The sequence below is a fragment of the Mastigoproctus giganteus genome, chromosome 10 (assembly GCF_048544385.1).
Source record: "Mastigoproctus giganteus isolate SK-2022 chromosome 10, ASM4854438v1, whole genome shotgun sequence".
NCBI classification, from domain to species: domain Eukaryota; kingdom Metazoa; phylum Arthropoda; class Arachnida; order Uropygi; family Thelyphonidae; genus Mastigoproctus; species Mastigoproctus giganteus.
In genome coordinates this window covers 187,797,650-187,823,570 of record NC_143584.1, presented here as the reverse complement: position 1 = coordinate 187,823,570, position 25,921 = coordinate 187,797,650, and the positions used below count along the sequence as shown (strand labels likewise).

General features: G+C 39.2%; 1 protein-coding gene across 1 annotated transcript in view; it reads right to left on the bottom strand.

Annotated features, from left to right (window-relative positions):
- LOC150079653 (medium-chain acyl-CoA ligase ACSF2, mitochondrial-like) overlaps positions 1-25,921 on the bottom strand; it is a 214,685-nt gene that overhangs the window by 133,231 nt on the left and 55,533 nt on the right. Inside the window, exon 3 of the mRNA XM_090382505.1 lies at positions 19,389-19,517. Within this exon, the coding sequence (XP_090238631.1) occupies positions 19,389-19,517 (129 nt within the window). The remainder of the gene's footprint in view (positions 1-19,388; positions 19,518-25,921) is intronic.

The window sequence follows — 25,921 nt, the reverse complement described above, 5'->3', positions numbered from 1 at the left end:
TGTCTTTGATAAATATACAGGGCCTCTGTAGCCATGTGGGCAGGAGCAACAGTGCGTAGCACATGCTTCTTGATAAGACAAGGGTTCGAGCCTGTGACCACCAAATACTGAGGATGAGGAAAGCTCAGGGAATGACCACCGCATATACCCGGAGCAATACAACCTTAGTTGCTAATGCTCCAAAAAACCAAATAACAAACAATGATAAATATACAAAACAACAATCGGCCCAACACTGAACCCTGGGGAATTCCACTAATAACATTTCATCATGAAGAGCAGTGTCCATTAATTACCACTCCCTTGACTGCCACTCAACCATCCCTTTATCCATTATAGCAAGTTACCCTTAATGCCATACTTCTCCAATTTGTACAGCCGTCTTCCATGTGCAACAGTATCAAAAGCTTTCCTGAAATCCAAGTATATGATATCAAAATTATTTTTGGCATTCAGTTCCTTTGTGACCACATCATAGTATCCAATTAAATTGATCAGACAAGACCTCCGTTTAACAAACCCATGCTGTGTCTTAACTATTACTGCAGTCTTGTCTAGATGATCCTGCAATGCTTCTTTAACCAGTGATTCCATTATTTTCCCCAGAACACAAGTTAAACTAACAGGTCTGTAGTTACTTGTGTCACCTTTTGAACCCCCTTTGTGAATTGGTGATACATTTGCAGACCTCCAGTCCACGGGGACCTCCCCTGAGTCCAAGGAAGCTCTCATAATTATGGCTGAGGGTTTGCTTACTTCCTTTGCTACCTCCTTTAATATAACTGGAGAGATCCCATCCATCCCAGGTGCGTTTTTTATGTTTAACTTCAACAATTTCTCCTCCACTTTGCTCTCATTTATTACAAAATTACTTAGCTCCCTGTTAGAGTTTGATAAACTACTGGCACTCCCCTCATTGAATAACTCCTTATGTGTGAATGTAGATGCAAAATACTCATTCAGTTTATCAGCTACCTGCGCATGATCATCAATAGTCATCCCACCTACGTTAAGTGGTCCAATCTGATTCATCCCTTTCCTCTAGAGTTTAGATAAGTAAAGAACTCTTTGCTGTTTTTTTTTTGCATCCATTGCCAAAGATTTCTTGTAATCTGCCTTCGCCTGTCTAACCTCCTTTGTGACTTGATTACAGACTAGCTTATATCTGCCATAGGCTCCTGTGTCACCTGATTCTTAAAGGCTTAAGTTCTGCATGTAGCAGCATCTGGAAACTAGGCACCTGCGAGGTGATCTGATTGAGGTGTATAAGGCCTTGAATGGTTTGAGCAGGCCCAATGCTTATGGGATACTTCCGCTTGCTCAGATTAAGAACCTTTGGGGGGGATAGATTCAAACTGGAAAAGACAGTAGTGGAATAGATGTGTGGAAGTTTGCATTTAGCCAGTGGGTAGTTGATTGCTGGAATAGACTTCCATCTGTTGTTGTGGACGTTGATAGCTTAAATAAATTTAAGGCTGAACTAGACAAACATTTGGAGTGACTAGATGGGTAAAATGGGAAGAGTTTTTTTTTTTTTTTTTTTTTGGCAAAAAGGCAAGATTATACAGGGCGTTTCAAAAATGATGGTCAATAATTTAATGGTGAAAAGTACAAGCTAAAATAACAAAAAAAGTTCCAGTGAACATTGGGCCGCAAATGAACCGATTTCGAGATAATGCACGTTTTCTGTTAAGATCTGCCACTGACTATATGTAGCACTAGTTTAGCAAAAAGCTGTGAATCCTTTGCTAAGTGTAGTTTTATTAAACTTAAGATAATTCATTTTTAATTTTTGGTTTCAACACCACAAGATTTTACAGATGTTACAGGATGTTACAAAAGATGTTCAAAATGCTGTCCTTGCATCCGTACACAGCATTGAGTTGCGAATCCTCTGAGGCATTCCTAGGTTTCTGATTTGCTGAAAGGCTGCTTCAACCCAATACTGTAATTCCTGTGTTAATGTCAGAAGTGCATACCAAGTTTTTTACATGACCCAGATACAAAAATCCATAGGATTCAAGTCTGGTGATCTGGGAGGCCACATTACAGGCCCACCTTTACCTATCCACCATTGACTATACCTTCTAGTTAGATATTGAGTCACACTTGAACAAAATGTGCCAGTGCACAATCATGCATAATCCACATGTTCTGCCATTTCTGAATTGGAACATTATCATCATTAAGGAGGTCTGGAAGAACATTCTGCAGGAACTGAAGGTACAGCTCTTCTGTTAGCCTGTTTGGCCGAAATTGTAGTCCAGTTAGACGGTCTCCTAGTAGTCCTGCCCAGACATTCAACGAGAAACGTTGCTGATGTTGTGACTCGTGAATTGCATTAGGATTTTCGTTGGACCAAACATGACAGTTATGCAAATTAAAAATACCATCACGAGTAAACCCAGCTTGATCAGTGGACAAAGTGTTGTTTAAAAATTGGGGGTTCAGAACACACTGTTGTTGCATTCACTGGCAGAAGTTCACTCTGAGAGGGTAGTCTGTAATGCTGAGACGTTGTACATGCTAGATATGGTAGGGGTACGGTAATTGGCAATGTAAAATTCACCACACACTGCCATGACTCAGTACACACTCTTGCAGAGCAACCCTCCTTGTCGAAATAACTGGATTTTGTTCTATTCTTTCTAACACCCTTTCCTCAACATCAGGTGTTATGCTTCTGGGCCTACCTGCTTGTACTCCATTTGTGAAGTACCCATGTTCTCTAAGGCATTGATGTACCCTGATGAATGTGAACCTGTTGGGCTGCCTTCGGTGGAGAAATACTTCTTGGTACAAACGTGCAGCCTTGAGTGCACTGCCGTTGGCTTTACCATACGTGAAGTGCATGTCCGTATACTCTTTGTTGCTGTAACCTCTTTCCATGTTGACTATCCTTTGACAAGTACTAGTATGCCTGCTATGTCTCAGAGCATTGAGAGAGGGGAAAGGGAGAGAATGAGCATAACCTAACCTAAACAAACAAGTCAGTGGTGGATCCCAACTCTCTACAGTTCACCTTGTCAGAGGTGGAGCCCAACTAGAAATGTGCAATATTTCGAAAACGATTCACTTAAGGACCCATGTTTACTAGGCTTTTTTTGCATATTGTACTCTGTACAGTTTGCCTTTAAATTATTGACCATCACTTTTGAAACACAGTGCATAGCTGATGCTATATAAGCTTGCTTTCTTTCATCATATACCTCATCTAATGCTAATGCTAATTTGTCTATCTTCTTTTCATTCTACAAATTCCACTTTGGTCTTCATGATGCCATCCTCATTCTTGTCTTGTATTTTACATTGCTTTCTAGTATTTTTCTTAAAGTATTCCTTTCAAAAGTTTGCATCATTTATTTTCATTACTTTTACTGGTTTCTTCCCCCAATTACACTGAACATTAGCATTAGTTGGGGCATATGATACAAAGAAGCAAACTTATACAGCATCAGCCATAAAAAAAAAAAAAAAACCTTCCCATTTCACCCATCCAGTCACTCCAAATGTTTTTCTAGTTCAGCCTTATATTTATTTAAGCTATCAACTTCCACAACGACAAATCGAAGTCTGTTCCAGCAATCAACTAACCACTAGCTAATGGCAAACTTCTATACATCTATTCTACAACTGCCTTTCCTTGATTTGAATCTATGCCCCTCAGGTTCTTAATCTGAGCAATCAGAAATATCCCATCATCATTGAGCCTGCTCAAACCATTCAAGGCCTTATATACTTCAATCAGATCAACTTGCAGGTGCCTAGTCTCCAGATGCTGCAACTTGCAGAACTTAAGCCTTTCTTCGTAAGCGCATCCCTTTGTTCCTTTCACCAACCTTGTTACCCTTCTCTGTAGTTGTTCTAGCAACTCTACCTCCTTCCTAAAATGAGGCCTCCAGATGTACACAAGTACTCAAGGTGATTATCCCTTATACAAAGGGATAATCACCTCCCTGTCCCTGCTAGCAAAATTCCTATATATCATTGACAAAACTCCATGACCTGCTCTGGCAGCCCATCTGCACTGCTCAGAGAACTTCATATCTCACTGCACAATTACCCCCAGGTCTTTTTTATTCTCAACCTCTCCGAGTGTAGTACCACACAGTTGGTACCTTTCTCTTGGATTACTGCTATCCATATGCAGTACTTTGCATTTGTCAATGTTAAACTTCAGTTGCCACTTCTCAGCCCATCTACCTAACTTTTCTAGATTTGTTGCAGTAGCATACTGTCTTTAGTGTCATTAACAACCCTGCCAACCTTTGTATCATCTGCAAACGTGGACATTAAGCCTGATATACCTTCATCGATATCATTGATAAATGCACAAAACAACAATGGGCCGAGCACCGAACCCTGGGAGACTCCACTAATAACATTAGTCCATGTAGAGCAGTGTCCATTTATTACTACTCTCTGCCATCTCCAACTCAACTATCCCTTTATCCATTGCAGCAACTTGTCCTTAATGCCACCGATCCAATTGGTACAGCAGTCTTCCATGTGCAACAGTATCAAAAGCTTTCCTGAAATCCAAGTATATGATATCAAAATTATTTTTTGCATCCAGTTCCTTTGGAACCATGTCATAATATCCAATCAAATTGGTCAGACAAGACTTCTCCTTAACAAACCCATACCATGTCTGAACCATTACTGCAGTCTTGTCTAGGTGATTCTATATTACCTCTTTAATCAGTGACACCATTATTTTCTCTGGAACAGAAGTTAAACTAACAGGTCTATAATTATTTGTGTCACCCTTTGAACCCCCTTTGTGAATTGGGGATACATTTGCACATCTCCAGTCCATGGGGATCCCCCCCCTAAATCTGAGGACCCTCTCATAATTATGGCTAAAGGTTTGCTAACTTCCCTCGTTGCCTCCTTTAATATAAGTGATAGATTCCATTAACTCCAGGTGCCTTTTTTATGTTTAACTTCAACAATTTCTCCTCCACTCAGTCATTACAAAATCACTTAGCTCCCTGTTAGATTTGATAAACTTCTGGTATTCCCCTCCTTGAATAACACCTCATTTGTAAATGTACTCATAGATGCAAAATATACATTTAGTTTATCAGCTACTTGAGCAGGATCATCTATAGTAAAACCATCTGCACTGGCAGACAAAAAAACTGCATCACTTGTGAAATTTGCAAATAATGTGTTTTGCGCTGCATTGCTGGTTGCAGAAATGTTCAAAATACATTTGTTAGATGGGATATATATCTCTGTGAATGAAATCCAGTAAAAAGACTCCACCTGATATACCTAATTGCCATTAATATCATCCCAAAGGGTAAAATGCGTAATTAATGGAAATATGAGAAATCATGCAAACGGAAATCATGACAACCAAATATACATTTTATTGCATTTACATGTACAAACTGAAATGTTAAGTTAACGTAATAGTATTATGTACTGTGAATCAGCAAAATAAGTCCTCAATATTTTGTTGTTCCTCCTCGACCTGCAATTACACCCTTGCAACAATTTTGCATAGAGTTAATCAACTTCTGTAGATACGGTTGCTCAATTTCGTGGTACTACACCCTCACAATGCTCTTGGCTTCTTCTGAGCAATTTTAGACAACATTATGTACCAGCAATTTTCAATAGGGTTCAAATATGTACTGTTGCCGGGCCAGTCCAACACTGTAATACCAGCATTTTTAAGGTATGACTGCACCCTAAAGAAGAAAAATTAGGGAAAACATTGGTATAAGTATGTTTTAAGGCTTGTGAGACAAGAAGACAAACTCATCATTAAATCTAAATAGCATAAAACTTATCAATTTTTCTGTGTGGCAAGATGCTGAGTCCTGTTGAAAAATGCAGTTTTGGACGTCTGTGTGGTGATCCCTAATAACGGCTTTAAGGCTGTTGTTTGTTATTTGGTTTTTAGGAGCATTAGCAACTAAGGCCATATTGCTCCGAGGCTTTAAGGCACTCCTCCAAGATAGCAGTGTAAGTTTCTGCATTCACTGTTCCATTACTAAACTTAATTTGCCCCACCCCTTTGCTTGTTATGCATCCCCAGACCATCTGAGCAGAAGGGAACTTGACAGTCGGTGTTATGCAGTCAGGATGGTATGCCACTGATTTTTGGCTTCTGACATATCTTTTTCCATCTGAGCCATGCCGATTGAATTTCAATTCATCAGAAAAGATGACAGTGTCCCATTGCTCTTTTGTCCACGAAACATGCGTTTTAGCCCAACAAGTCGCTCCTTCCTCATTTGTTGGGTCAACAAAGGCTTCTTCTTGGGCAGATAGGCATGCAGTCCACATTCCGAAAGCTGTCTTTGGATAGTTCGTGCACTTCTTTCAATGTCAAAGGCAATTTCAAAGTCCAGATTTAGATCAGGAGCACCAGCATGGCGATTACGAAGGCATAGCCATTTCAAATATCAATCTTGGGAAGGCATAGTCATTCTCTTATCGCCTGATCTTGTTCTTCTCTTCACACCACTGGATTCATGTTTTAATTTCATCAACTGGGACCGGTGGCAGCTTATTTCATCAACGATTGCATGTGTAGAAAGCCTTTCTTGGGAAAGAGAAACAGCTACGCTTTTTTTTCTTGGTTTCAACTGAAAATATGAAGCCATGCTTACACCCCCGCAAAACAGGATACTAATAAGCATGCATACCCTTCCAACACTGTATTTATAGAAACAGCTGATGAAATACCATGTAATTACTGTCTGATGCAATAGAAGCATTATATGATTCAATACCGTGCAATTACTTTCTGATGCAATACCTTTGCTTTGCTCTTTGACAAACAAAATGACTGTAATCAAACAATATCTTATACGTTTCAGTAAAAAAGATACTTTTTTTAAGGTGATGCAGTTTTTTTGTCTGCCACTGTATGTTAAGTGGACCAATCTGATTCATTCCCTTCATACAAAGACTAATAGATTAACAGTAGCCACTGGCAGAGGAGAAAGAGATTCTTGTACTGCTTCTATTGGAATGAGCAGCAGCCTGGAAAATAAGATGCAGGATATTACAGAGACTGCTGGGAATCATGGGGGTACAAGTAAACACATGGGTTGTATTAGGGTGGCTAAGAGGAAGAGCAGGTGTATGTATATTTGCGTGGCGTGTACACCAATGCTAGGAGTTTAGTAAATAAATTTGATGAATTTGAGTTATTGCTGAAAACATCAAAGGCAGATATTGTTGGGATTTCAGAGACGTGGTGTCACAGATATAAGGAATGCAGAACTGGAATTTGGGGAGTACAATGTCTACAGAAAGGATAGACAGGATAGGAAGGGAGGAGGGGGTTATGCTATTAGTTAAGAAACACATAAAATCCAAGGAAGTGAAGCCAGTCGTCATCACTAGACAGTGCAGTGTCGAGTCAGTTTGGTGTGACATAAGCATTGGGAGATCAAAATTGAGAGTAGGAGTGTGCTATAGGCCTAATGACTCTGATGAGTATAATAAGAAACTGTACAGAGAAATAGAGTGGGCCAGTAAATCAGAGAGTCTTATAATGGGGGGATTTTAATTTCCCAGATATTGACTGGAATTTGGGGGCTGGTTACTCACACACTAGCAAGGCTTTTGTGGATTTATTGGATGATTGTTTTCTACATCAGCATGTTCGGGAGGCAACTAGAGGGAGTAATACTCTTGATTTGATTATCAGTAGTCATTCTTCAAGCATTAAGAATCTGCAGATAAATGAACCACTAGGTGGCAGTGATCACAGTGTGCTGAAGTGGGAGTTACTCAAAGAGGTAACTACCATTAGGGGTAAAGGGAAGGGGTATTGCTTTCGTAAAGGCGACTACGATGGACTGAGACAGTATTTAGGTTCTATACAGTGGGATCGGCTGATGATGTTACCAGCAGCAAATTCAAAATGGGAAGCATTCAAAGAACTTATCTTGGAAGCTAGTAGGCTTTACATACCAACTAAGAAATATTGTTCAAGGTTTAGGCCTAAATGGATGTCAGATGAACTAATGAGGCATATGTCAGAGAAGAAAAATGCATGGGATACATACAAATTAACACGTGACACAGAAGCCTATGATAGATACAAGTCGATCTGTAACCAAGTTACAAAGGAGGTTAGGCAGGCGAAGGCAGATTACGAGAGATCCTTGGCAAGGGATGCGAAGAAAAACAGCAAAGAGTTCTTTACTTATGTAAACTCTAGAAGGAAGGGGATGAATCAGATTGGTCCACTTGATATCGATGGGTCAACTGTTGATGACCCTGCTCAGGTAGCTAACAAACTAAATGAATATTTTGCATCGACATTCACACATGAGGAGTTATTCACCAAGGGGAATGCCAGAGGTGTATTCAACTCTAGCAGTAAGCTAGAGAATCTTGTAATAACTGAGAGTAAAGTGGAGGAGAAATTGTTGAAGACAAACACAAGAAAGGCACCTGGGGTGGATGGGATCTATCCAGTTATATTAAAGGAGGCAGCAAAGGAAGTAAGCAAACCCTTAGCCATAATTATGAGAGCTTCCTTGGACTCAGGGGAGGTAACCATGGACTGGAGATGTGCAAATGTGACCCCAATTCACAAGGGAGGATCAAAGGCTGACACAAGTAATTATACACCTGTGAGTTTAACTTCTGTTCGCAGAAAATTAATGGAGGCACTGGTTAAAGAAGCACTGCAGGATCATCTAGACAAGACTTCAGTTATAGCTCGGACACAGCATGGTTTTGTTAAGGGGAAGTCTTGCCTGACCAATTTGATTGGATACTATGATGCAGTCACAAAAGACGTGGATGCAGGGAATAACTTTGATATTATATACCTGGATCTTAGAAAGGCTTTTGATACTGTTGCACATGGAAGACTGCTGCACAAATTGGAGAAGTATGGCATTGGAGGCAAACTGCTGCTATGGATAAAGCGGTGGTTGAGGGGGAGAAGACAGAGAGTGGTAATCAATGGACACTGCTCATCGTGGACTAATGTTATTAGTGGAGTCCCTCGGGGTTCAGTATTGGGTCCTTTATTGTTCTCTGTATTTATAAATGATATTGATGATGGTATATCAAGCTTAATGTCCAAGTTTGCAGACGATACGAAGGTTGGCAGGGTTGTCAAGGACACTACTGACACTATGCCTGCAACAGGATCTGGAAAGGTTGAGCAGATGGGCTGAGAGGTGGCAAATGAAGTTTAACATTGACAAATGTAAAGTACTACATATGGACAGAGAGTGGTAATCAATGGACACTGCTCATCGTGGACTAATGTTATTAGTGGAGTCCCTAGGGGTTCAGTATTGGGTCCTTTATTGTTCTCTGTATTTATAAATGATATTGATGATGGTATATCAAGCTTAATGTCCAAGTTTGCAGACGATACGAAGGTTGGCAGGGTTGTCAAGGACACTACTGACACTATGCCTGCAACAGGATCTGGAAAGGTTGAGCAGATGGGCTGAGAGGTGGCAAATGAAGTTTAACATTGACAAATGTAAAGTACTACATATGGGAAACAGCAACCCCAGAGCAACATATCAACTCTGTGGTACTCCACTGACAGTGGTAGAGAATGAAAGGGACCTGGGGGTGGTTGTGCAGGCAGATATGAAGTTCTCTGAGCAGTGCAGATGGGCTGCAAGAGTAGCTCATGGTGTATTGTCAATAATATACAGGAAGTTTTCTAGCAGGGATAAGGAGGTGATTATTCCCTTGTATAAGGCAATGGTCAGGCCACACCTAGAGTACTGTATACAGGCCTGGAGGCCTCATTTCAAGAAGGATGTAGAGCTGCTGGAACGAGTACAGAGAAGAGCAACAAGATTAGTGAATGGAACAAAGAGGGGTGCTCTTACGAAGAAAGGCTTCAGTTTTGCGAATTACAGTGTCTGGAGACTAGGCACCAGCGAGGTGATCTGATAGAGGTGTATAAAGCCTTGAATGGTTTGAGCATGCTCAATGCCGATGGGATTCTTCCTCTAGCTCAGAAAAATCACCTGAGAGGGCATAAATTCAAATTGAGGAAAGACAGATGTAGGATAGACGTGCGGAAATTTGCCTTTAGCCAGCGGGTGGTTGGTAGGTGGAACAGACTTCCATCCCTTGTCGTGGGAGTTGATAGCCTAAATAAGTTTAAGGCTCAGCTGGACAGGTATTTCAAACAGACAGAGGGGTGAAGTGGAAGTGGTTATTTTTTATTTATTTATTTTACTTTATTTTTTTTTTGGCTGTGCTGCATAAGCTTGCTTTCTTGCATCAAATGCCTCTACTAATGCTAATGCTAATTCAATGAGTTTACATAAGTAAAGAATTCTTTGCCGTTTTTCTTTGCATCCTTGGCCAAAGATTTCTTGTAAATTAGCATTAGTAGAGGCATATGATGCAAGAAAGCAAGCTTATGCAGCATCAGCCAAAAAAAAAAAAAAACTGCTCCCATTTCATCTCTCCATTCGTTCAAAATAGCTCTCCAGCTCAGCCTTAAATTTATTAGGCTATCAACTTCCACAACAAAGGATGGAAGTCTGTTCCACCAACCAACTACCCGCTGGCTAAAGACAAGCTTCTGCACATTTATCCTACATCTGTCTTTCCTCAATCTGAATTTATGCCCTCTCAGGTGATTATTCTGAGCAAGAGGAAGAATCCCATCAGCATTAAGCATGCTCAAACCATTAAAGGCTTTATACACCTCAATCAGATCACCTTGCAGGTGCCTAGTCTCCAGGCACTGTAATTTGCAAAATTTAAGCCTTTCTTCATAAGAGCGACCTTTTGTTCCATTCACTAATCTTGTTGCCCTTCTTTGTACTTGTTCCAACAGCTCTACATCTTTCTTAAAATTAGACCCCCAGATGTGTATACAGTACTCAAGGTGTGGCCTGACCATTGCCTTATACAAGGGGATAATCATCTCCTTATCCCTGCTAGAAAAATTCCTGTATATCATTGACAAGAGCCTATGAGCTACTCTTGCAGCCCATCTTCATTGCTCAGAAAACTTCATATCTGCCTGCACAATTGCCCCCAGGTCCTTTTCATTCTCTACCACTGTCAGTGTAGTACCACAGAGTTGATACATCACTCTGGGGTTACTGTTTCCCATACGTAGTACTTTACATTTGTCAATGTTAAACTTCATTTGCCACCTCTCAGCCTATCTGCTCAACTTTTCTAGATCCTGTTGCAGCAGCGTACTGTCATTAGTGTCCTTAACAACCCTGCCAACCTTTGTATCGTCTGCAAACTTGGACATTAAGCTTGATATACCATCATCAATATCATTTATAAATACAGAAAACAACAATGGACCCAACACTGAATCCTGAGGGACACCACTAATAACATTAGTCCACGATGAGCAGTCTACATTGATTACCACTCTCTGTCTTCTCCCACTCAACCAGCCTTTTATCCATAGCAGCAATTTATCTCCAGGCCACACTGCTCCAATTTGTTGAGCAGTCTTCCATGTGCAACAGTATCAAAAGCCTTTCTAAGATCCAAATATATGATATCAAGTTATTCCCTGCATCCAGTTCTTTGTGACTGCATCATAGTATCCAATCAAATTGGTCAGGCAAGATTTTCCCTTAACAAAACCATACTGTGTCCGAGCTATAACTGTACTCCCTACTATCGTGTCTGGGCAGAATTGCAGACACTTTCAAATTTAACCCTATCTCGCGACTTTTTTTCAGCATTGACCTGTACTTGTTAAGTAAATCTGCAGATCTCCTACTCTTAAGGTCATTAGTGCCAATGTGTACAACAATATCACCTTTTGTGCCCTTAAAAGATGATATCTGCTCTACAAAGTCATCAACTTTCACCCCTGGCAGACATACCCTGGTCCTGTTCCATCTTCCCTTTTTGCGTAATATATTCTCCCTCTTCCTGACAATAGAGTCACCAACAATAACTACTTTGTGTGGAACCAGTGCATTCTGCCTTGAAGATTGCCGATGTGTTGCCAATTGCACAGGAATGAGTGAGCTCTGGCATTGAGTTAGGCAGCTGAGAGCTTTATGAGTCCCTCATTAATTTCTTTGAGGGCATATACCCTAGACCTGAAACTCTCATAAACACCCATCAGAACGGTGAGTTCGCACCTAATTTCTTCAAAGTCTCTGCACCTTTTTTTTTTTTTTTTTTTTTTTTTTATGTAAATCCCAAACACGAGAGGTATTAAAACCTATAGTACTTAGTACTGTGCTTGGGTTGGAGGTTGAGAAGACAAAAGAAGATATTTGTTGACATTGGACTTGAACTTCTGTAGACTGTAATTTTCAGGAAATATTTATGAAGGAAGGTTGTTCCAGAAAAGGAAGGTTGTTCCTATCAAATCTGTCTGACAAATTTGATAGGACATTATGATGTGGTTACAAAGGAACTGGATGCAAATATTAATTTTGATATCATATATTTGGATTTCAAGACACTGTTGCACATGGAAGACTACTGGACAAATTAGAGCAGAATGGTATTAAGAGTAAGTTGCTACAATGGATAAAAGGATGGTTGAGTGAGAGAAGACAGAGGGTGATAATCAATGGGCGCTGCTGTTCGTGGACTAATGTTATTAGTGGAGTCTCACAGGGTTCGGTGTTACGTCCACTGTTGTTTTGTATATTTATCAACGATATTGATGAAGGTATATCAGGCTTAGTGTCGAAGTTTGCAGATGATACAAAGGTTGGCAGGGTTCTTAATGACAGTAATGGCAGTGTGCTACTGCAACAGGATCTAGAAAATTTGGGCAGATGGGCTAAGAAGTGGCAACTGAAGTTTAACCTTGACAAATGCAAAGTACTGCATATGGGTAGAAGTATCTCTAGAGAAATGTACCAACTATGAAGTTTTCTGAGCAATGCCGTCAGGCTGCCAGGGCAGGTAATGGGGTTTTGTCAATGATATATTGGAATTTTGCTAGCAGGGAAAAGGAGGTGACTGTTCCTCTGTATAAGGCAGCGGTCAGGCCACGCCTTGAGTACATGCGTACAGGTCTGGAGGCCACCTCATTTTAGGAAGGATGTAGATTTGCTTGAGCATGTACAGAGAAGGGGAAACAAGATTGGTAAGGGGAATGAAGGGATCCTTTTACCAAGAGAGGCTTAAGTTCTGCAAATTGCAGTCGCTGGTGACTAGGCACCTGCGCGGTGATCTGATTGAGGTGTATAAGGCCTTGAATGGGTTGAGCACGCTGAATTCTGATGGGATCCTTCCACTTGTTCAGATTACAAACATAAGGGGGCATAAATTCAAATTAAGAAAAGACAGATGTAGAATAGATGTGCGGAAATTTACCTTTAGCCAGCGGGTGGTTAATTGCTGGAACAAACTTCCATCTGTTGTTTTGGAAGTTGATAAGTTAAATAAATTTAAGGAGGAACTGGACGGGCATTTGGAGCGAATGGTGTGATTTTTTTTTGGCTGATGCTGCATAAGCTCATACACTTGCTTTCTTGCATCACATGCCACTACTACTACTACTAGAAAATGGCAGTAGAATGAATAAATGAGGAAGATGAAAAGTTGGCTCTGTGAGTTTGAAGTTGGACGGTAAATGGATGTTGGCTTGTGGCAGCACATGTTCGGACTGTTTTGAAAGAGAGAGAGCGGGAATTATAGAAGCGAATTCAGAAGAACAGTGCCCATTAAAATATCTGTAGAAGAGGCATGCAGCAGAAACAATACATCTATGAGACAGCGAGTGTAGAGGCTCTGTTACAGATGAATCATTAATTAACCTAACTGCCCTCTTCTGAACGGAATCAAGAAGACTGAGAGAGGTTTTGGGGACAACACCCCAGATGTGGGAACAATATTCCATGGTAGGGCGGATTTGCAATTCGTACAGAGTGAACAGCTGTTTGGAAGAAAAGTAATGCTGAGAGCAAAAGAGAAAACCAAGTTTTTTAGATGCAGAGGAAGCAATATTTGTAATGTGCTTGTGCCAAGAATGATTACTTTTTTTTTTTTTTTTTTTTTTTTTGATTTGGTAGTTGTTGGCGCATCGGCTTCAGTGGCCATATTGCACCTCCCAAGGTTTTTGCAGTACTTTGATCCAAGCCCGAGGCGGGAATCGAACCCGCGACCTTTGGGTTGCCGGGCAGGTACTTTACCCACTCGGCTAGCCCGGTCGGCAAGAATGATTACAAGTCAGGGTAATCTCAAAAGAGATATATCATTTTGCCTAGAAATCAGAGTGTCACCAAAGATAAGCATAGGAGCAGAAGAATCCTTTTTGCGAGATATAAGATAAGACTGAGTTTTAGAAGAATTGAAATCAACTAAGTTGTCTTTGCCCCACTGGAGAATTACCTGGAGATTGGCACTTAAGTAATTGTGAGCAGATATTCGAGAAGTTGAAGCTGATTCAGCAGAGCAAGGTTTCTCAAAATGGAAAGTGGAATGCAATGTGCTATCTTCGGCAAAACTATGGATAGGATTTTCAGTCAATGGAAGAAGGTCATTAATATACAAGAGGAAAAGAGTGGGGGAAAGAACTGAACCTTGGGGGACACTGGCATTAGTGGAGAAGTTAGAAGACAGAGAGCCATCTACCATCACCCTCAGTGAGCGATCAGAGAAAACTGGATAACCAATTATAAAAAACAGTTGGCAAACCATAAGATGGAAGCGTGTTTAGAAGACCTTTATGCCAGACACGATCGAAAGCCTTTGAGATGTCAAGAGCAACTGCATGTGTTTCACCGAACTTTTCCATTGAATTTGTCCATAAATGGGTAACATAAGCCAGAATATCACCAGTGGATCGACATTGACGGAATCCATACTGTTTCTAGGTAGTTGAAGAGTTGGCAGTTAATTTATTTCTCCAATACTTTAGAAAGAGTAGAAGTAATTGCAATGGGACAATAATTGGATGGGAGGGCTTTGTCACCCTTTTTAGGAACTGGCTGGATATGAGCAAATTTCCAAGCAGAAGGAAAAACACCTTTGGAATAAGAAAGTTAAAAAAGGTGGCAAAGAACAGGAGTAAGTTCAGGAGCACAAGTTTTCAGAACAAGTAGAGAAATACCATCGGGACCTGCAGCTTTCTTAGCATCAAAATTCGTCAAAATCTTTTTGACGGAAGACCACAGTAGGCATTGAATGGAGCATGTTGGGAATGTTGGGGGGTGTTTTACCAAGATCAGTAATACATGAGTTGGAAGAAAAATGGGATGCTAGCAGGCCAGCTTTATCCTTGGCTGAAGTGACAACAAAACCATCTGGTTTGGACAAAGTTGGGAGCACAGATGGGCAAAAGTTGCAGCCAATAGCTTTGGCAAGAGACCAGAATGCTCGGCTTCATTAGGGCAAGAAGCAAGTATTCTACTCTCAGCCTGTTCAAACTCTAGTTTGGACTGATTAACGACCGCTTTACAATTTTTGCGAGCTTTAATGTAGGTAGAAAATGAAACTGAAGAATTAGAAATAAGCCAATTACGATATGCAACGTTCTTCTCTTGAACAGCCTTAGCACATTTATTGGAAAACCAAGGTTTAGATAAAGGACGAGATTTAAAGTGAATTGTGGGTAAAGGATTCCATTCCTGCAAGAATAATTTCACTGACACAATCTGAGCAAACGTTGACATCAGAAGTTTTGAAACAGTAATCCGACCAAGGAAAAGAAGAAAAGAAATCTCGCAGGTCATCCCATTTTGCATTCTTCTAATGCCAAACAATACGAGGTTGGGAATAGCCATGAGATACAGGCTCCATTGGAGAAGAGACAATCACCAAGTTGTGATCTGAAGTGCCTAAAGGACCTCTCACTTCACCCATGTGTTTAGAAGGGTTGTTTGTGGGAAAAAGATCAAGCATGTTGGCTGTATGGTTAGGATTGTCCGGTATTCTTGTAGGTAAATGGACAATCTGTGCAAGGTAATTAGTAATTGCAAAAGTCTCAGCATCTCGACCAGCTGGGTCGGTGTGACTAGAAAACAGAATCCAGCTGGAGTTGTGAACATTAAAATCACCAAGGAAAATTACCTCACTGTTAGGAAAGTTGGACTGGAGAGGAAGTCAAAGAGCTCCAAGTGATTAGTGGAGTTGGGAGAACGGTAGAGACAACAGATGAATTTGACACAATGAGATAGAGAGATTTTAAGCCAGAGAAGATCGAAAAGAGGAGATTCCAAATTACCAAGTCTCTGACAAGGAATATTGGAACAGACATATGCACAAGTACCACCTTTGAGGCGAAAGGAATCATACCCAAAATAATTTGGGCAACTGAGATGAGCAGTAGTTGAATCAACTGGTAACTGAGATTCTGTCAGAAAAAAGTACATGGGGTTTGGCAGACTGCAAATCGAAATGGACATCACTGAGATTAGAATTCAGACCACGTATATTTGTTAAATGAATTAGGAAGTGTTTGGGAGGTTTAGATCTTTTCACAGATAAGCTTACTCTATTAGTTTGACAATTCATGGTGTATTCAATAGTAAGAAAAAGTGGGTGGGATATGCTGTATGAAGTAATGAAATTTTTGGATATGGCGTACATGTGGTAAGAATATACCTATATCCTTCACATAACGTAGCCTCAACAATGCCAGCCACATACATAATAATCGGACTCCCTCCAGTCACTATCTGGCAGAGTGGACGTAGCTAGATTATACACTAGCTGATCTGGAAGCCTCCTAGAGAGTTACCAATAGGTTTGGTCCAGTGTACTAACTAGCGGCCGGCCTGCGAACACCGTTTTCGAGCTGTAACCTCGAAATGTAAGGAAGTTTGGATCTCGCCACGGTGTTCATCATAGCTTCAAAAGACATCAGTCATACTGCATGATGGAAGAGTTGACCGGAACTTAGCTCTGGAGACTAAATATGGATTCCACTACTTCAAGCTTCCAATAAGCAAAGTGGTGGTATTGCACCGGTTGATGAGAGTCATCTGCCACCTAGTATCTGCTACCTAGTACATGGAGGAATGCCACCCCTCTGTAACACAGAGGGGTGGCATTCCTCCATGTGGTGTGGGCACCACACCTCAACCCTTGCTTATGTTGGTTCACACCTCGGTGGTCACCTACCGTGTGCTTGTGCATGGAGTTTATACCCAGGATTACTAACAGTCCCACCATCGCGAAGGTGCAAGCAGAGCATTTGGCTGACACAGACCATCCGGACTTCACCGAAATTGGGTCCACCTGACATTAGTGTCACTTGAATATCAGTTCCATCAGCATTTTAGGCTCCTAGGTAGCAAGTACAGCTTGTCTAGCATATCTGAGAGAATGTCTGTGACAACCTCAAGGACCTAGCACACACAAAGACATCCTCCTTGGATAGATCATGTTCTGTTCTAGACAGGTCTGCAAACATTTCACATTTTTTTAGGCTGTGATTCATTGGAGAATCTCCCTCTTCGGTTCTCCCGTGAGCCACAGTACTACTGCTACTTTGTGCTCATTGCTTTGCTGCTCTACTCTGGGTTATGATTCCATTTAAGTATAATTTAATTAACAATTAAATTTAATAAGATTAATAAATTTCATACCTCATGCTATGAAGTTCGATATTTATGTTACACTATTCCATATTATATAACAATACTACTACTACTACTACTACTACAATGGCGGAAAGTTACGAACGTTAAGATCTAAGGACACTAAAACTTTCAAAATCACTATCTAAATTCAAATAAACCAAGGCGCTTGACTAGGACTATAAAGCTACTTCTAGAAAATAATAAATGTGTAATAAAAAATAATAAATATGTAATAAAAAATAATAAATATAAAAAAAAATAAATATGTTAATATAGATCTGATAACTCTTGTATGAATTCTGTTTTTGTGCATATGTTTAAAGCATTTATTCATCCATATTGTATTATTCAAACATCTTGATGTTCATGCTTGTATCCATTCGAATGCTGAAACATAGCTGCCAACTTTTACCTTTCAAAAGCTGTACATCAGGTAATTGTAAACAGGAAGAAAACAGATTTTTTGTAAAAAGTAGGCAGTATAAGAAAACCTTACCTCTTTAATTTCACTGGCAACATACATAATAATAACATAATACATAATAACATACATATACATGTGCAAAAAGGATGGGTGGAATAGGACCACAGTATGTCTGCCAGGGGCAAAAGTAGATGACATAATAGACCAGATGTCATCTTTTAAAGGCATGATAGTGTTGTACACCTTGGCACTAATCATATCAAGAGTAGTAGGAGATCTGAGGATTTACTTAACAAGCACGGTGCTGGAGAAAGTGCCATCTATGGAAATCAAAAATGGGCTGTTTTTTCAGAGCCACCATGACTTCTTTTTCTATCCATGTAATTTCACTACAACCCAGTTTTTTTTTTTTTGTTCTTTCACAACCGCATGTTTTTTTTTTTTTATTCTATTTCACTACTGTAAACATATTTCTGAACAACATAGGTGGATAACCAGCAGAACTGATCATGCATGCCAAAGGAAGATTATATTCCATGAAAAAATATTCAAATAAACATTTAAAACACAAGACATTGTCATCATGAAATGTCTGTTTTTACATTTCTTGCTATGCACTGTATACTATTCTCATTTGTTTGCAAAAGTCTCATTACAATGCATTTCTCTCTGCTTGAAATTGAAAAATCATATCCACATACAGTACAGAAGGTAAACATCACCTTCTTCAGATTTTATAATACATGGAAAATCTGGCATATATGTCTTCTTAAATTTTATGTTTTATTCATTTGGCATCTTACTAAAAGACATTGTTAATTAGCTTTGCACAGCAAAAGTACAATGTTGTTTGTTTGTTTGTTATTTGGTTTTTAGGAGCATTAGCAACTAAGGTCATATTGTTCCGGGATATGCGGTGGTCATTCCCTGACCTTTCCGCATCCTCCGTATTTGGTGGTGATGGGCTCGAACCCCGGTCTAATCAAGAAGCGTAAAAGTACAATGAAATAATTGCGCATTACGGAGAAAAAGGCTATTATACAGCATTTCTATTCTGCCAGGTAAAACAGAAATTACACCTGACAGACAATTCATTAAGAAAAATAAGCAGAAATTTCAAAATCACAATTTGTATGTAGTGTTACTATATTTTGCAAAGATAAAATGATAGACAGAAATTGTTTTTTTTGCAAAAAGACAGAGAAACTCTTTAACCAAAACTGTATTATGATGGCAAGGAGAAGTGGTCAAACTGAGAGAAAAGACATTCTCCTCCATAAATCTGGGGAGTTGGTTGGGCTCTGCTGAAATAATAGATGAATCACAAAGTGTACATTTTTAAAGTATTTCTTGCCTTTCTTCCAAAAAAAAATTTAGTGTGCAAAGTATGCCATTTGCTTATTTGAATAATTATTTTGTACAAAAGGGGAAAAAAGAAATTCATACATTTTAACACTTACCAGAATTATTCCTACTTTTGCAGTCGCATACTGAATTACTAGCCATTCATAACAATTAGGGCTCCAGATTCCCAATTTATCTCCTGGTTTCAATCCTAATGCCAAAAACCCAGCTGCCAATTTCACCACCTACAAAAATTAATTGTAAAACTGTTATCATAACTATGCTGATTATGCAAACGAAAGTGAATGTAATTACAGGTTTGTTTGATTTTTTTTTTTGGAAAATTTGTAGTGGAGAGAGAGAGAGAGGTTGTTTTTGTCATTCAGAATAAACAAATTGGGAACAAGATATGCAAATATTTAAAACACCAAAAAATGTATATAGCTATTTGATAAACTCAATTTATTATTGAAGATCAAGGATAAAACTAACTCAAGACCCCCCCTTCCCCATACTGTAAACTGTGCTTTGCATTAAATCATAAGATTAATGATATATCAAAACAAATAATAATACATTTACTGAACTGTTTTAATTTTTTTTGCATTAAAATAAAATTTCACCATTCTGACCACCTATTCAGCTTGCCTAGTGATTTTTCTGATGTAAATCAAACATACATAAAAACCGACAGTTTTGGGTAAGGGGTTAAAAATAACTTGATTACATACAAGCTCATGGATCAATAAATATTTATAGTTAGCAATATTCATTGAAATCCCTTAAAAGCCTTAACAGATTCCTGCTATAATGCCACAACCATCGTATATTCTGTGTGTGTGTGTGTGTGATTACCATTAATAGAGGCACATGATGCAAGAAAGCAAGCTTATACAGCATCAGCCAAAAAAAAAAAAAACCTTCCCATTTCACTGATCCATTCATTCCAAATGTTTGTCTTGTTCTGCCTTGAATTTATTTAAGCTATCAACTTCCACAACAACAGATGGAAATTTATTCCAGATCAACTACCTGCTGGCTAAAGGCAAACTTCTGCACATCTATTCTACAACTGCCTTTCCTCAGTTTGAATCTATGCCCCCTCAGGTTTGTAATCTGAGCAAGAGGAAGAATCCCATCAGCATTAAGTCTGCTCAATCCATTCAAGGCCTTATACACCTCAATCAGATCGCCTCGCAGGTGCCTAGTCTCCAGAAGCTGCAATTTGCAAAACTTAAGCCTTTCTTCGTAAGAGCAACCCCTTGTTCCATTCAATAATCTTGTTGCCCTTCTCTGTACTCATTCCAACAGCTCTACATGCTTCTTAAAATGAAGCCTCCAGACTTGTATATAGTACTCAAGGTGGGGCCTGACCATTGCTTTATACAAGGGGATAATCACCTCCTTATCCCTGCTTGCAAAATTCCTGTTTTTTTTTTTTTTTTTGGTTTTTTTTTAGGAGCATTAGCAACTAAGGCCATATTGCTCCGGGATATGCGGTAGTCATTCCCTGACCTTTCCGCATCCTCCGTATTTGTTGCAAAATTCCTGTATTTTATTGACAAGACCCCATGACCTACTCCAGCAGCCTGTCTGCACTCATCAGCAAACTTCATATCTGACTGCACAATTACCCCCTAGGTCTCTTTCATTCTCCACTACACTTGGCGTAACACCACACAGTTGATACATTTCTTTCAGGTTACTGCTACCCATATGCAGTACTTTGCATTGTCAATGTTAAACTTCAGATGCCACTTCTCAGCCCATGTGCTCAACTTTTCTGGATCATGCTGCAGCAACATACTGTTATTAACAACCCTGTCAACCTTTGTATGATCTGCAAACTTTGACATTAAGCTTCATATACCTTCATCAATATCATTGATAAATATACAAAACAACAATGGGCCCTATGTCGTACCCTGAGGGACACCACTGATAACATTAGTCCACGTAGAGCAGTACCCATTGAAAACCACTCTCTGTCTTCTCCCACCCAACCATCCTTTTATCTATTGTGGCAACTTGCCCTTAGTGCCATGCTGCTCCAATTTGTACAGTAGTCTTCCGTGTGGAACAGTATCAAAAGCTTTCGTGAAATCCAAGTATATGATATCAAAGTAATTTTTTGCATCTAGTTCCTTTGTTACAACATTGTAATATCCAATCAAATTGGTCAGACAAGACTTTCCCTTAACAAACCCATGCTGTGTCTGAATCATTGATGCAGTTTTGTCTAAATGATCCTACAATGCTTCTTTAACCAGTGACTCCATTATTTTCCCTGGGACAGAAGTCAAACTAGCAGGTCTGTAATTACTTGTGTCCCTATTTGATCCCCCATTGTGAATTGGAGATACATTTGCACATCTCTAGTCCGTGTGGACTTCCCCCGAGTCCAAGGATGCTCTCATAATTATGGCTAAGGTTTCCTTACTTCCTTTGCTGCCTCCTTTAATATAACTGGATAGATACCATCCACCCTATGTGCCTTTCGTATGTTTAACTTCAACAATTTCTCCTCCACTCTTTGCTCTCAGTTATTACAAAATCATTTAACTCCCTGTTAGAGTTTGATAAACATCTGGTCCTGTCCTCCTTGAATAACTCCTCATGTGTGAATGTAGATGCAAAATACTCATTTAGTTCGGCAGCTATCTGAGAATGATCATCTACAGTCAAACCATTGATATCAAGTGGACCAGTCTGATTCATTCTCTTCCTTTTAGAGTTTATATAAGTAAAGAAGTCTTTGCTGTTTTTCTTTGCATCCTTTGCCAAAGATTTCTCATAATCTGCCTTCGCTTGCCTAAATTCCTTTGTGACTTGATTAAAGACTAGCTTGTATCTACCATAGGCTTCTGTGTCGTCTGACAATTTATGTGCATCCAATGCATTTTTCTTCTCTGCCACAAGTCTCATTAGTTCATCTGACATCCATTGGGGCCTGAACCTAGAGCAGTATTTCTTAATTGGAACAAAAATTAGTAGGTTCCAAAATTACTTGAACGATTCCATTTAGAATTTGCTGTTTGTCACATCATCAGTTGGCCCCACTATATATAACCTAAAAAATCTAAGAGACCACTAGTCACCATTATGAAAGCAAAAATCCTTCCCTATACCTCTGATGGTAGTTACATCTTTAAGTAAATCCCACATCGGTACACTGTGATCACTGCTACCTAGTGGTTCCTCTTATCTGTAAATTCTTAATGCATGAATAATCACTGCTGATAATCAGATCAAGAGTGTTACTCCCTCTTGTTGTCTTTCTAATATGCTGCTGTAGAAAATAATCATCCAATAAATCCACAAAAGCCTTGCTAGTGTACGAGTGACCAATCCACAAGTTCCAGTCTATATCTGGGAAGTTAAAATCTCCATTATAAGACACTCTGATTTACTAGCCCACTGTATTTCTCTGTATAATTGTTCATTGTACTCATCAGAGTCATTAGGCCTATAACAAACTCCTACCCTCATTTTTGCTCTCCCAGTGCTTATGTCACACCAAACTGACTCAACATTGCACTGTCCATCTATGTCAACTGGATGCACTTCCTTAGAGTTTATGTGTTTTTTAACTAACAGCAAAACCCCTCCTCCCTTCCTATCTTGTCTGTCCTTTCTGTACACATTGTACTCCCCAAATTTCAATTCTGCATCCCTTAGCATTAGCATAGGCATATGATGCAAAAAAGCAAGCTTATGCAGCATCAGCCAAAAAAAAAAAAAAAAAAAAACACTTACACTTCACCCCTCTCCTCATTCGAAATACCTGTCCAGCTGAGCCTTAAATTTATTTAGGCTATCAACTTCCACAACAAGGGATGGAAGTCTGTTCCACCAACCAACTACCCGCTGGCTAAAGGCAAATTTCCACACATCTATCCTACATTTGTCTTTCCTTAATCTGAATTTATGCCCTCTCAGGTGATTATTCTAAGCAAGAGGAAGACTCCCTTATATCTGAATGGCACCAAGTCTCTGATATTCCAACAATATCTGCCTTGGATGTCTTAATCAGCACTTCAAATTCATCAAATTTGTTTACTGTACTCCTAGCATTGGTGTACATGCAGGTATACATACACCTGTTCTTACTCTTAATTACTCTAGCCCATGTATTTATCGGTTTTATGACCCCCAGCAGTTCCTGAAATCCCCAGCAACTGGCTTTCTGGCCTGCTGCTCTTTCGAATATAAGCAGTGCAAGAATCATTTCCACCTCTGCCTGCGGCTACTGTTAACCTATTAGTCTGTGAATCCCCCCAAGCTAGCAGTTTTCAGACCCACCTAATATTGCCACAATAGCATCAGCAAATATTCTTACACCCTTTCTAATTAAGTGTGTCATGTGACAAAAAGCAATCTCTCCTGTTAACAAGCACAGACCATGCTGGGAAAAATTCTACCCCATGAGTCCTGCACAATCTCTCCGGGAACGAATTGATTGACAAGGCTCTCATCACATACTCCCTCCTATTGTGTCTGGGCAGGATTGCAGACACTTTCAAATTTAACCTTATAGAAGAAATCATTCATAAAATGATAAGAGGAGTTCACCTCAATATAGTACGTAGAACACTTCCGTATGATACACTCCAGAAATTAAAACGGAAAAAATCGACAACTTACCGGTACATTAGAATAACATATAAATAATTAAAAACAAACCAATTTAACACAATTCAAATCAATTTAAAACCGATTTAACGCAATTAAAAAGAGTCTAACGAAAATATTGAAAACGATTTTCCTTCCTTAAGCTGCCAACGCTTTTCGATGTATGTCGTGATCACAGGAATAAAAATTACCGAATAGGGTTGAATCTGAAACTTAAATAGTGATTAATTGTCTTCGCGCATGCGAAGGTCCACACATCGGAGATCAAATATGGACGCCGAACATTAACAGAATTCTCGTGTAATTTAATTTCTACGGTTTCTGTAGAAGCTTACCGGTGTTTGTAGGTTTTCGATAGATGCTAAATTGTACTGTATTTTATTCGAGTCCCGGGTAAGCGTGAAATTTAGAAAGTTTAATGACTTTGTATCCGTATCCTCCCTTTCCAATGTAGATTTGAGTCTAGAATGAATATTATTATACAAATGTAAAATGTCTTGGACAGTTCTACTATCAGTAATAACTAGAACATCGTCTGAATACCTCCCATAATATGTGATACGGGGTAGAAAAGGTGTCAAATGTATATGCTCAATCGTTGAGAGATAGATCTCTGACATTAAGCCGCTCAGGCTCAAACCCATTGGTAATCCAAAAATTTGTTTGTACACCTTGTCTCAAAAGGTGATGTAGTTGGCCTCAACTAACAGTTGAATTAAGTGAAAAATTTCCTTAATAGGTAGCTTCATATAATTTATCGGTGTCGAGTTTTTATTTAACATATCAATAATAATATCTAATATGTAGTCAACGTTTACATTCGTATATAACGAGGTAACATCTAATGAGAATAAATTGTCATTGTCGCCGAATCTACAGTCTTTAAGATTATTAAATAATGTATCGTAGTTCTTAATCCCAAATTGTATTACCTGTCTAAAGGGTTTTATAATGTTATATACATGTGTGGCTAAGGATGAAAATGCCGAGTTCCTGTAGGAAACAATAGGTCGAATAGGAAATCCAGTCTTGTGTAATTTTACCTGACCGAAAAGTGCAGAAATATTGTATGTTCTGGCCTTCAATTCCTTTAACTGGGCCATAGTAATGTAGTCGTTTTTTCGATACGTGGTTAACATTTTATTGTATTGATTGACCAAATTGGTAAACAGTGCCGGGTCTACTTCAAGATAAGTGGATATATCTGAAACAACTAAATCTAACTTATTAATATAATCAGGTTTATCTAGTATTACCACTGTATCTCCTTTATCTGCCCTCTGTATAATAATGTCCTTATTTCCCCGAAGTTCTCATAAACCTGAACTGTCATGTATATTCAATTTAGGAAGTTGCGTTTCTTTTATGTTATTCACTACTTGGTTAACTTGTTGAATATATATCTTTTTGTGGAACATTACGAAGTCCAAATTCAAATATCAATTACGCATTGTTTTTTAGGGCGTTTTCGAGGTGGTAAATTATAATTTAATCCTTCGGATAAAAGTGAAATCTTGTCCTACGTGAGGAAAGATTTGTAACCTGTTGATATGTCGGTTCGTTGAATACTGGGTGAGGGGGTGTTCGTGAACTAGCAGACATATTCTGTGGTAGTACGTTGTGTGTCTGTGGGGGGTTATCACCCAACTCTTATGAACTTGGTTGAAAGCCCGCGACAATGTTAGAATTCTCATGAATTCTAACACATCCGGGACCCGAATAAAATTCAGTACAATTTAGCATCCATCGAACACCTACAAACACAGGTATGCTTCTACATTATAATAGCTATCACCCATTCACCTACAAAAGATCGATTATCTTTAATCAATTTCTTAATGCCTATAAATACTCAACAACGGAATCTGATCTGCTTTGGACTCAGAAATACAAATATTAACTAGCAGATTCTTAAAAAGGGGTTATTCCATTGCCACAATAAACCGAATTTGGGTACAGGCCAAGGATAGGATACAAAATACTACACCAACCAACAATAGTAATATCAAAAAATACT